The sequence below is a fragment of the Rhizopus microsporus genome (genome assembly GCF_002708625.1).
Source record: "Rhizopus microsporus ATCC 52813 unplaced genomic scaffold scaffold_7, whole genome shotgun sequence".
Taxonomy (NCBI): domain Eukaryota; kingdom Fungi; phylum Mucoromycota; class Mucoromycetes; order Mucorales; family Rhizopodaceae; genus Rhizopus; species Rhizopus microsporus.
The window spans coordinates 1,081,930-1,093,762 of NW_019671922.1; the positions used below are offsets into that span (position 1 = coordinate 1,081,930).

Sequence of the window (11,833 nt, forward strand, 5' to 3'; positions counted from 1 at the left end):
AGTTTTGAAAGCATAGGCACAGCTTCAACAACCTCAAGCAATAATCTGAAAGCATCGCATATATCTTACCAATCATACACTTACTCTGAAGAAAACACTAGTAGTGGATCACATTGCTTGTTACTTGTTTTGATGTCTTACTAGATCTTTTCTTTTTATAGATCATGAAGATCCTTTTGATACTTCTGCACTTAACGTTGATTACTCAGATGAAGAAAACTCAGAGTTGTACAGCCCCACACCATCTACACCTAACGTAACAGTTCCCAAGACAAATAAACAGATGGTATCTAATGCTGTAAGTAAACCTGCATCTAGCTCACCACTCGAGAACACGCGAGTAGACGAATATGGATTTGTAATCAAACCAGACCGTCCTTCCTTTAGGTATATTATGACTTTGCCTTTATCAGCACTAACTTCTTTTTTCTAGAACCAATATGACAGCCAAGGCTATGAAAGAGTACAGAGAAAATGAACTGAAATGGCTAACGATTGTGAATAAACTTGATGCTGGAACAGTGAAAAAGGATGTAAAAATGAAAAAATTGGTGAGAGGCGGCATACCAGCATCTGTAAGAGCCAAGGTCTGGCAGTTTCTTGCTGGTAGCGATGACTATAGAAAACCTCATCAATTTCAAAATCTGCTGGATAGACCTAGGATCGCCATTTATGATGTGATCGAACGAGATATAGAACGCTGCTATCCAGATCATATACAATTTATGGAAAAGGATGGTCAAGGGCAACAAAATCTTCGCAGTGTATTAAAAGCATACGCTCAATATAATCCTGACCTAGAATACTGTCAAGGAATGGGACGCTTAGCTGGACTTATGCTGATGCAAATGACGGCGGAGGTAAGACAAGAGCTTGGTGAAAGAGTTACAGAGTAATTGATATATTATAGGAATCATTCTGGCTATTAGTTACCACCATTGACAGATATATGAATGGATATTTTACTCCTACGCTCTCTCAATTAAGGATTGACGCATATATCATTGGGCAGCTACTAAAAGATCACAATCCAAAGCTTGCACAGCATTTAGAGAACAATGATGTTTTACCCATCATGTATATCGCACAGTGGTTTTTGACAGCATTTACCATGACACTTCCTTGGGAATCTGTCCTGAGGGTTTGGGATGCATTTTATTTTGAAGGTAAACAGTTATCAATACATTCTTACGTATATAAACCATCTTTGGTATGTTAGGCATCAAAGTGTTTTATCGTGTAAGTTTAGCCATTATGGACATTTGTAAAGGTAAAACAAAAGAGCTTGGTTTCCGAAACATGACATACTCATGGCATGAATAGATCATTTATTACACTCTTGTCCAACCAATTCAGAGCTGCTTGGCTTTTTGTTACATATCCCTCATGAATATCTTGAACCAAACGCATTATTAGACACAGCTTTTCGTATCAACTTATCAAAAACGGACATAAAGCGATACGCTAAAAAGGCAGGAACAGAAGACTCAACAGTGACTGGTTTACCGTTTGAACACGGCATAAAAAACCTTCAAGTCGGTAGTAATGGACATAGTCTAGGGTTCAAAGGGTTCAGTGGAAAGATTGCAAAAAAGACTTCCAATAAGAATATGCATGATGTAAATTAGTGGTTCTTCTTCATATACCTTTGAATAGAAAATATTCGTGTGCAATAATTTAGCCATCTTTTCCCTCTCTTTCTAATAATACCACAATAATAAACTTTTTTTAATCTGACGAATCAAAATTAATTTTCAGACAATCTGCTTACCTGTAAAAATCTAAATTCTCTGAACAGGAAAACTGTGTTCGATATGGCGATGTGATAAAAACAAATACATTATTTGCTTTTACAAAATGCTTGAGGCCGGCCGCGGCCACTGATGACTTCTTTTGAAATCTTGAAAATATTCTTTGATGCATTGACATCGCATTGCTACATTATTCCACAACTTTGGCAAGTGAGAATGCTGTTCAACCTAAATATTGACTGATAATGAACAAGATTGAATACTTTACATTCATTTAGCTTTGCGCCTTTTGAAGGTCTCTCTGAGCTGGATGATGTAGAATTCCTTTTCATTTGAAGCAAAAAGAAGAGCAAAAAGTGAAAGAGATTATTGTTGTTCATTTATCAAAATTCATTTAATCAATAAAATCATGTCCTTTTCTCAGGTCCAATAGACTTATGCTGTCGTAACATTTGGTATCGGCTTTAGTGTGGAATCAAACAACTCAGTGAATACAATGACAGAAGATGATCTCTATTATAAATATAGCTTGAAGGATGTGTGTTGCCTCTTCTTTAGACTTTACTCACAAATATACTTTTATTCAACCAGTCAGATTGCGAATGGTGTTAAGGTTGTCTTTTATGAGCTTCGGTTTAAATATTCTTATTTCAGTCTATAATACTAGCCGCTTCCAACTCGCTACGCTCGTTTTTGTACGTCGTCGTGCTGCCGCAGGCTTAAGGGCTTCGCCCTTTGTGATGAATAAGGACAAATGTTAATACAGCCCTTTAAGCGAATGGCTAAATTTGAACTTTTGTGCGCCTAACAACATGCTCCAGCTCCTCTCTGCATGCTTATTTATTGATGTAATAGTGCTGCATGCATGGCTTCATAAAATTGTTTATTCATAATAGAGAGCATATATTTTAATAGTATTATTCATAAAGGTTTATGTGTTGAAAAGCATGGCATATTCATAAAGCATTCATAATTGTGAGCATAGGTTTGTTTGGTGATCATATGATGTGTTACATAGATGGATATATTAATATATTAGTGAAGTAATAACTCTGGGTAGACAACATTGTTGGTCGTATTTGAGCTTTCTGGCAGAAGGACTGAGATACCAGAAAGAGAGGTAACTCTTGAAAGAGCGACATATAGCTGACCATGCATAAACGACGGACGCCACAAGTCAACTCCTATATACTTTAATGATTGCCCTTGGGACTTATTGATTGTCATAGCGAAGCATAGTTTTACAGGAAATTGTTTCCTGGTGAGTATAGATGGCGTATTGCTTTCTAGGATCGACAGAGTAAATCGTGGGATGAGTTCTATTGGAGCATCAGGTTTGTTGGCCAGGTGAACCCTAAGCATATACTGACCAATATGCATTACGGTTAGCCTCGTTCCGTTACAAAGACCTCTTTCTGGGTCAATGTTTCGTAAAAGCATAACCGGTGCACCGACATTTAGCTCCGGCTGTGAAGGAGGCTGGCCGGAGGGGTTAAGACTTTGAAGGTACTCTGTAGGGATGATGTGCAGGCCATCAGCATCGTTGATATCAGCAGAATCAGTTGATAAAAGCGTAGCCTTCTCACCAAGCATCTTTTGGAGCACAGCCATATTGATGGTATCCACCGTATCATTACGACTGGCTAAGATTGCCCTTTCACCAAAGTACGCTTGACTACTCAATTTAGGTCTTCGGATATCTTCATCTCTGTATATTCTACTGATGAATTCAGCTAATTGAGTGGTCTGGTGAATGTATGAAGGAAGGATGATATTGCCTTGAAGGCTATTGTTGTAGGACATGTCTGCCAAAAATCTTGCAAATGCAGTGTCATTTTCATTCAAAAGGCTTGTTAGGCGCATATTCTAGGTGAGTCTCAAGAGATGAAGCCTTAGCCAAAGAAATGATTGTCTAATGGAAGCACTGACGGTGTCAGCCCTGTTACCCCTTCGGACCACTGGCGGAATTTGGGCAAAATCACCACCAAGGACAACAGGTTTTCCTCCAAACAAATAGAACTCATCAGGATCATCGCAGATAATAGTGTGTTATGTGTTATGTGTAATGTGTTATAGTGTGTTATAATAGTGTGTTATTTTTTATCAGTGTGCGATCCCGACACACAAAAAAGGATGTCTCTAGTAAAAACGGATGGAAATTGCCAGAAAAAAATAAACAAGCAACGATTGTCTATTGGCTGGAAGAGTTTATCCGTATTACGAATTGACGCGTCATGCAATATACCGTATGTGGATGGATGTGTGTGTAACAGGTAGTGCATAAAAGAAATGCCAAACTTTTTTTTTTTTTTCATATTATTCAAAATTAAGAAATATATTATGGGTGCCCTCATTGTTCCTTCTGAATATGGCTATGTAAGTTGTAAATGAAAAGTTAAGAAAAAGAATCTCTGACAGATGTCAAAAAGGTCCTTGGTATTGCTGCCTTCAGTGCACTTCATCTCTTTTACTTGGGCGCTAAAGTTGGCAAGGCTCGTAGAGCTGCCAAGGTCCCTTATCCTTATGGTAAGTTCAAGATATATTATATGTGACGAGTCAATTAAACTGTATGTAGCATATGCCGAAAAGAATGAAGCTGAAAAGGATCCTCTCAAGAACATCTTCAACTGTGCTCAACGAGCACATCAAAACACACTAGAAGTATTCCCTGTCTATAGCACTTTGTTATTGATTGGTGGCCTCAAGTATCCCGAAATTTCTGCTGCTGCGGGTCTTGTTCACTGCTTGGGTCGCCAAGTCTATGCTTCTGGTTACTCGACCGGTAACCCTGACAAGCGCACGCGTGGTGCTTTTGGTTACCTTGGTCTTATAACTCTCCTCGGTACTTCTTCCCTTACAGTTTACCATCTTTTGATGGGTTAAGATATTGGTATTGGTCTTGCTTTGTAACATAAAATTCGCTATTTGACAAATTCTATCCATGTTTATTCTGGCATCACCTTAAAAGGAAATACTTGTCAATATCTCCCTTTTTTTTTCAAGCTTGGCACTTGCCACAAAAAGCAGTGATACTGAGTGAAGATAGGGCGTGTAGGGTGAAGAGTATAGGATTGTCAACATATAAATATGCACTAAATAATGGGAGCACCTGATATTTTAGAGTTCATTAGACCATAGTGCAGCAAGGCTATTTAAAGATGAAATGCATACGCTTTTATTTTTATATTATATTGATTTGCTTGATGTGAGTGACAAGTCGAGTGTGGGTAAGGTGGGGAAGAAGGGGAAAAAAAAATGCCTCTGTCCGTTCAGGCTTGTGGATAATATGGCACGGCAACGAGCACAAAGAGTTGAATGGCCAATTGATGGCTATGAGTGCAAAACAAGAATTCATCCAAATGAGATAGGAGAGAGAAAAAAAGATGATATAAAAGCAGTAAAGAGAAGCCATGTGGTATATATCTCGGTGTTTTTCTTTCAGTGGTTACTATATCAATCAAAAGCGCAAGTAAAAAGCTATTGAATGATGTAAGTTGTGCTTTTATTGAACCAGCATATCCTCCTCGGTAAGACGTGTCGTTACATCTTGTAGTACCTTTACCCCTTCTTCAATTGCAGCAAGTCCATGCGCTCTCGTAATGCATCAAAGTGCCTTGAAGTTTCAAAACTAGCAAGGTATTTCTCTCTAAAAAAAATACATAAATACTTGCAATAGTTCAATAGTATCAAAAGGAATATCAATGATTCTTCTCCTATAAACTATTGCCACTAATGACAAAACACGCATTTTTTTTGAAAGAGATGAAATATATGATTGGATATATGTCGTCAAGTGATATCAGAAAACTAAAGTAATTGATATTGTTCACATAGCTGCAAATGGCGTAATAGGACCTGTGTCTCTTCATCATTGATGAATATACAAGTCATTTACATATGAAAAAGTATCACATTATGGGAGAATCAACTCGTTGCGGACTTGATGCCAGCTGTATGTGTTTATGAAAATCACGAGCACGTATTATGTCAAAAGGGGAGGAAGGATAGACAAGTTATAAAATGATCCTTTAAAGGGGAACAATTAGGAAAGTATTCAACTGTACTACTTTCAATTAATAAATGACTTTATATTGTGTGCTGAGGGCTCCACATTTTATAGAATGAAGCCAATGTAACACTTTCTTTACTTTTACGTCAAATTCGGGTATAAACACATGTGATGTAATATTTCTTTAAACTCTTTTCTTTTCCTCTCCTCACTTTTCCTCTTTCTTTTTTTTTTTTTCTTTACTTTTCAAATACTACAAAAACATATATTATTAAAAAAGAAAGAAAGAAAGAATAAAAATAGGCCCATTTATTGTGTTTATTTAAATCATCTAAAGCTTATCTTTTTCTTCTTTCTTTTTTTTTATTTTCAAAAGGTAAAAAAAAAAAAAAAAGACTCTTAAAAAGAAAGCTTATTTGAAAAAAGGTTGTATACATCAGCGGAGATTATTACTGTTGACAAGTATCAATGGATTCAACAATTATTGATATCAAGGTGACTGAAACACCCATTCTTGTAATGGATTCCGTTGATGATAAATGGAAGACTGTACCTGTGAGTATTGAAAGTTAGAGAAAGAGAGAGAGGGGTCAATGCTTATGCAATCACTCTAGGAGTTCAATATTACTGTAATTACAGATCAATATATACACTACATAGTAAGGTACATTCCTGATCTTCAAAGTTTTGATCAATTGGTAAGCTTTTAAATCCAAAATCATGGCTATATTAAACTTACAATAAAAAAAAATAAATTAGGTCAAGACACACTACCAAAAAATCAAGATTCCATTTCCAACCTTAACAGAAAATAAAAAGTTGGATGAGAAAAAACGCACCATTCGACATTTTTTCCATTTACCTGTAAAGTCAGATGCAGACAAGGTGGAAAAGTACCTTTTAAGGTGCTCAGTCGACCCTATTCTCAAATCTTCCACTCTTTTGCGTGATTTTTTTTCTCCCCAAAGAGAAGGCGATATCAAGAAATCACTCACATCATCATCATCATCTGACCTAATGCCTACTACCATATTAACGACTACAAATACAACCATTATGGCTGAAAAATCAGAATCGGCCATTCGAGAAAAAATAGCAGATTATCCTATTAAAGTATGGGAACCTATGCTCAATCCTTCCATCATCAGTCAATCATCTCATGAACCCTCATTATATCAACAAGCAGTCAATGTGCCAACTTTCCCCTTGGATGATTTGGAAATGATAAAGGTATTAGGAAGGGGATGTATGGGCAAAGTAAGTAAATCTATCCATTTTTTGGTCGATAAGGAATTAACACATCATAACTATAGGTCATGCTTGTGAGATCAAAAAAGACAATGGAATTGTACGCATTGAAATCAATCGTTAAACAGCATGTGATCGAGCAACGAGAGATTACACATACAATTGATGAACGAAATATCCTGGTAGCATTATCTGAAATCAATCATCCTTACCTTGCAAAACTACATACTGCATTTCAAGATGAGCATCGATTATATCTTTTGACCAATTATTACTCTGGTGGTGATTTAGCCACACATATGGCCAGATTGTACACCTTTCCTAAAGAATCAGCCCTCTTTTATGCTGCAGAAATCATAGACGGAATAGGTGAACTTCATCGACTAGGCATACTCTACCGAGATCTCAAGCCAGAGAATATCCTTTTCACAGGGGATGGACATATCATCTTGACCGACTTCGGTCTTAGCAAATGGTTAGATAAAGATGACCCTCAGACTCACACATTCTGTGGCACTGCTGAATACTTGGCACCTGAAGTCTTGCTTGGCGAGCCTTACTCTTTTGGTATTGATTACTGGAGCTTTGGTACCATCCTGTATGAAATGCTCGCAGGTGTAACGCCTTTCTGGGCAGACAATCACGCGGATATGTATCGACGCGTGCTCGAGGACCCTTTGGAGTTTCCTTCAGATATATTCGATTATGAAACAGCCGAATTTATCTCTGATCTCCTTGACCGTGACCCATACACGAGACTAGGTGCACAAGGTGTTGACGAAATCAAAGATCATGTTTATTTCGCGGACATTTCTTGGGATGACATCAAACAACGAAAGCTACAGCCACCTCTAGCACTCATTTCTCCAGTCAAAGAAGAGGAGCTGGATTTTACCAATTTTGATCCTGATTTCTTGGCCATGCCTCCTTCTCTGACTCCTGTTCCCTCAGAGATGGACTTGACAGAGGAAATTCAGGATATTTTTGACGATTATTCGTTCATAGACAATGACTATGAACAAGCACATCAAACTGTTGTGGTGCATAATATACCAGCACGTAAGCGTGGAAGTATCAGCATGCTTTCTGACAGCCTTTGCTTAAATGAAAGCAAAAAGGATGAAGAAGCGAGATACGCTAAAAGACGAAATACAAATACGTTTGAAGATCATCAAATGACCACGCTGGACGTGGACAAAGAGGTGCCGATCATACCAAAAACAATTGACTCTTCCGCATTCGAATTTTCCAATTTACCAGACCTTAGACTATCCTTTGACTTGAAACAGCATAATACAAGTACAACAACTACAGCTAATAATTCAACAAAAAGTAGAAAAAGCAAAGCTAAAAAATTTTTTTCTCTCCTTCTTTAATTTTTTTTAAAACTTTATATGCTTCCATTCCCTTATAAATATATCCTATATACCACTCAAACTACAACATATATAAATTTTTAAGCCATTACATTCATTCTTTAATAGCAATAACAATAAACATCTTTTAGTTTGATTTGCTCTTTTCTGCTGCTGCTGCTGCTTCACGTTCACGCTTACGTAAAGCTCTCTTACGGACATCCTTTTGAATGTCTAAACAAAATAATGAGATAATTATGTATACATTCAACGTTTCTACTCACTATAATTTTGAGTGATCCAAAACTTGCGTGAAAACAAGTTGTTAATGGCCCAGTTGGCAAGACCGTGCATTGCATAAGGCGTGGATGTGAAGGGAATATTAGCGCCACAAGGGACACCAATCTTGGCCAAAGCGCTGGTAACATAATCCTTGCTTGTAGGAATCAACAGGGAAGCTCTCTTGATCTTGGTCATGGCAGAGACGACAAAATAAGTGTTTAGGTGTTCAACGGTAATACCATCTTTTGCAACTTCCATACCCAAAGCTTGAGACCATGTTGACAAGAAGGCTTTACTGGCAGAGTAAACAGATAACCAAGGTGAAGGTACTAAACCAGCAAATGATCCCATATTCAAGATCAAACCTTTACGGCTATTATATAATCATTAGTCACCAAACAACGCTTTTCTCTAATTTTGTTTACTTTTGTTTCATTTGAGGAAGCACAATCTTTGTCATTTTCATGAGTCCCTTGATATTGACTTCAATAATGTTATTAACAACATTTTCATCCTCTTCAACAAATGGAGTAGGAATATCATGGTTGACACCAACATTGTTTACTAAATGTCACTTAGAACGTGTTTTTCCTCTTTTTTCTTTCTTTCTTTACCTAAAACGCCTACAGGGATAGAATTGATAATCTCGCTTACTTTATTAAAATCCTCGGGATTGCCTTTTCCAAAGTCCATGGCAAATATCTTTGTCTCAACACCATACTTGTCAGCTATAATCGGGTGATTTGTCAGTTGATAGTGAATACATACAATATAATTTACCAATTTCTTGAGCAACGCCTTCCAACTTGGAAGTAGTACGAGAAATTAAAAAGACGTTGAACTTATTCTTGGCTAATTGTAAAGCAAACTCTTTTCCAATACCATCAGTTGCACCAGTAATCACTACATGGCTGCATTAGGATTGTTGTCTGTACAACTATTCAGACACTTACCTGCCCAGTATCCTTGACCGGCACCAAACTTTTTAAGCTACAGGGTATACAGATTAGAGAAGAAACGATTTACACGCGTAATAGGTCAGCTTTACAGAAACACCAGGTACGACGAAAACATCAAAGAGGGTCTTAAGTAAAGTAAAGACCTTATAGCCAAGAAAAATGGCACCAACAGCAGCAAAAGCTGCAACAGAATTACACTCAACCATAGCAAGCTAAAAGGGAAGAAAAGGGAATTGTTGCTTATATAAAAAAAAAAAAAGTTTAATGAGCGTCAATTTTTAAGAGTATATGGGGAACTGGGGTCAAGTGCTTATTTGTAAGCTTGTTTAGTTGTTGATTAAAGCCGGATTATAGACAAAGCCGATATTATAAGAAAAGCATTAAAATAATCATTAATGCATAATTACTTTTAATAGGACAAAGGTGCTCTATTCCTCCTTCGGCTTGTTGCCTTTGCTTTTTTTGGTTGTTTTTTAAAAAGATTGAGTTTATTTTTAAGATGATTCTTTGGCAGCACCACTTGCACGCCATTCGCCCAAAATAAGCGATACAATTTCATCCATACCAACACCATTTTTGACTTGGGCAAAAACAGTAGGGCCATTTCCTCTATAAGGCACAATAAGTCATTAGAGCCATATACCTTATCTATTTACCTCATCTTTTTTGCATCACGAGCCATCACATCAAGGTCTGCACCAACAATATTTGCCAAGTCAGTTTTGTTGATGATGAGCAAATCACTTTGAGTGATACCAGGACCACCTTTTCTTGGTACCTTATCTCCTCCAGCAACATCAATGACATAGATAATATAATCAGCTATTAAACAGGTTAATTCCCTTTCTTCAGATATAATGTAAAAAGTAATACCTAATTCACGGCTACACAAAATGATAAATAAAAGCAAATATAGATACTATTATTATTACCTATAGTTTGCAGCTAAATTGTCTCCACCAGATTCAATCAATAAGAGTTGTGTGTTGAATTTCGCATGAAGCGTTTCCAAAGCATTCAAGTTGGCAGATACATCCTCACTTGCAACAAGTCAGTCTCTCTCTCTTTTTTTTTTTTTTGTGTGTGTGTTATACATTACCGGATAGCAGCGTGTGGGCATCCTCCTGTTTCGATTGCAGCAATACGCTCTTCGGGTAAAGCAGCATTTCTTACTAGGAATTCGGTATCTTCTTTTGTAAAAATATCATTCGTTACTGCAGCGATACTGTATTGATCGCGAAGTCTTTGACAGAGGGCAAGCATAAGTGCCGTCTTTCCGGAACCAACTGGTCTAGAGATGGTATCAGTATATGGATATACATTAGCCAATAAATATTACCCTCCAATACCCACAGTGAACGCTCTTTCAGACCAGTCTCTCTTTTCATATTGAGCCTTGGGGCGTTCTTGATATAACCCTGGTGAATCAAGTATTTCATGTGTGTGCCCATGATCGTGAGCGTCGTGTCCACCATGACTGTGAACATGACCATCACCATGGTCGTGTAGTTGGCTGCTAGCTTCAAAGCGACAAGTATCAGAAGACATTTTGATATAAATAAAACAAGAGAAAAAAAAAAGTGAGAAAAATATAAGTATATATTTGACATTCTCGAGCGTTTCTTGTGCAACGAAGCTATCAGCTGGCGGAATAAAGTACTCGACTTTCGCACACTAATTTATCTAGTTTAGCTATATCTTATCATGCTTGTATCGGTATATGTTAACAAGCCAATCTCTGATTCAAGAGAATTACATTATGTTTACCTGCGATCAATACGATATAAAGCATGTCAGTAACTTGCAGCACTTTTTTAAAGATAAGATAGGACTATGTTACACCATCGGATTGACTAAGGACTGCTTTTTTTAAAAACAATGCAAGCAGAGCTAACATTGACACTTCATGCAATGCCAATGTGTTCTATTTTGACTGCGCCATGCTAATAATCATCACCAGTTATGCTCTTCTTTAAAGACGTGTAAAATATATCAGAAAAGTTATCAAGCAACCTGAAAGAGTGAAGTGTTACTGATATGGTAGCAAATTCAGTCATGGCACTTTTTACTTTGTATTAGAACTCAATGCCTTAATTTGTCCAAATTAAAGCAAAACACAATATGCTTACTGTGGCTGGCGTTGATGCAAAGCACGACAATCACTATTAGTATAAAACTGAAGTTTTTTTTTTTTTTTTTTATTTCTAGTTAAATCATGCCAGTGATTGC

General features: G+C 37.1%; 5 protein-coding genes across 5 annotated transcripts; 3 read left to right on the plus strand and 2 right to left on the minus strand.

Moving 5' to 3' along the window:
* The first annotated feature begins 292 nt into the window (after positions 1 to 292).
* On the plus strand, positions 293 to 1,742 carry RHIMIDRAFT_131201 (TBC-domain-containing protein). Its single transcript, XM_023605545.1, has 4 exons — positions 293 to 860; positions 911 to 1,166; positions 1,220 to 1,270; positions 1,324 to 1,742. The coding sequence occupies exons 1-4, from the start codon at positions 441 to 443 to the stop codon at positions 1,626 to 1,628; spliced, it is 1,032 nt and encodes a 343-aa protein (XP_023466985.1). The 5' UTR covers positions 293 to 440; the 3' UTR covers positions 1,629 to 1,742.
* Positions 1,743 to 4,091: 2,349 nt separating this feature from the next.
* RHIMIDRAFT_251332 (membrane-associated proteins in eicosanoid and glutathione metabolism) lies at positions 4,092 to 4,634 on the plus strand (the record flags this gene model as incomplete). Its single annotated transcript, XM_023610829.1, has 3 exons — positions 4,092 to 4,127; positions 4,181 to 4,277; positions 4,327 to 4,634. The coding sequence occupies 3 exons, from the start codon at positions 4,092 to 4,094 to the stop codon at positions 4,632 to 4,634; spliced, it is 441 nt and encodes a 146-aa protein (XP_023466986.1).
* A 2,251-nt stretch (positions 4,635 to 6,885) lies between these two features.
* Positions 6,886 to 8,384, plus strand: RHIMIDRAFT_201841 (kinase-like protein; the record flags this gene model as incomplete). The annotated part of the gene is made up of 2 exons (XM_023606574.1): positions 6,886 to 7,017; positions 7,074 to 8,384. 2 exons carry the CDS (start codon positions 6,886 to 6,888, stop codon positions 8,382 to 8,384), a joined length of 1,443 nt encoding a protein of 480 aa, XP_023466987.1.
* Positions 8,385 to 8,511: 127 nt separating this feature from the next.
* On the minus strand, positions 8,512 to 9,810 carry RHIMIDRAFT_202045 (3-ketoacyl-CoA reductase; the record flags this gene model as incomplete). Its single annotated transcript, XM_023606589.1, has 7 exons — positions 8,512 to 8,597; positions 8,648 to 9,018; positions 9,071 to 9,209; positions 9,260 to 9,373; positions 9,426 to 9,548; positions 9,599 to 9,635; positions 9,694 to 9,810. The coding sequence occupies 7 exons, from the start codon at positions 9,808 to 9,810 to the stop codon at positions 8,512 to 8,514; spliced, it is 987 nt and encodes a 328-aa protein (XP_023466988.1).
* Positions 9,811 to 10,098: 288 nt separating this feature from the next.
* On the minus strand, positions 10,099 to 11,152 carry RHIMIDRAFT_237293 (urease accessory protein UreG; the record flags this gene model as incomplete). The annotated part of the gene is made up of 6 exons (XM_023608734.1): positions 10,099 to 10,213; positions 10,261 to 10,426; positions 10,478 to 10,488; positions 10,537 to 10,644; positions 10,704 to 10,895; positions 10,944 to 11,152. The coding sequence occupies 6 exons, from the start codon at positions 11,150 to 11,152 to the stop codon at positions 10,099 to 10,101; spliced, it is 801 nt and encodes a 266-aa protein (XP_023466989.1).
* Between the last annotated feature and the right edge of the window lie 681 nt (positions 11,153 to 11,833).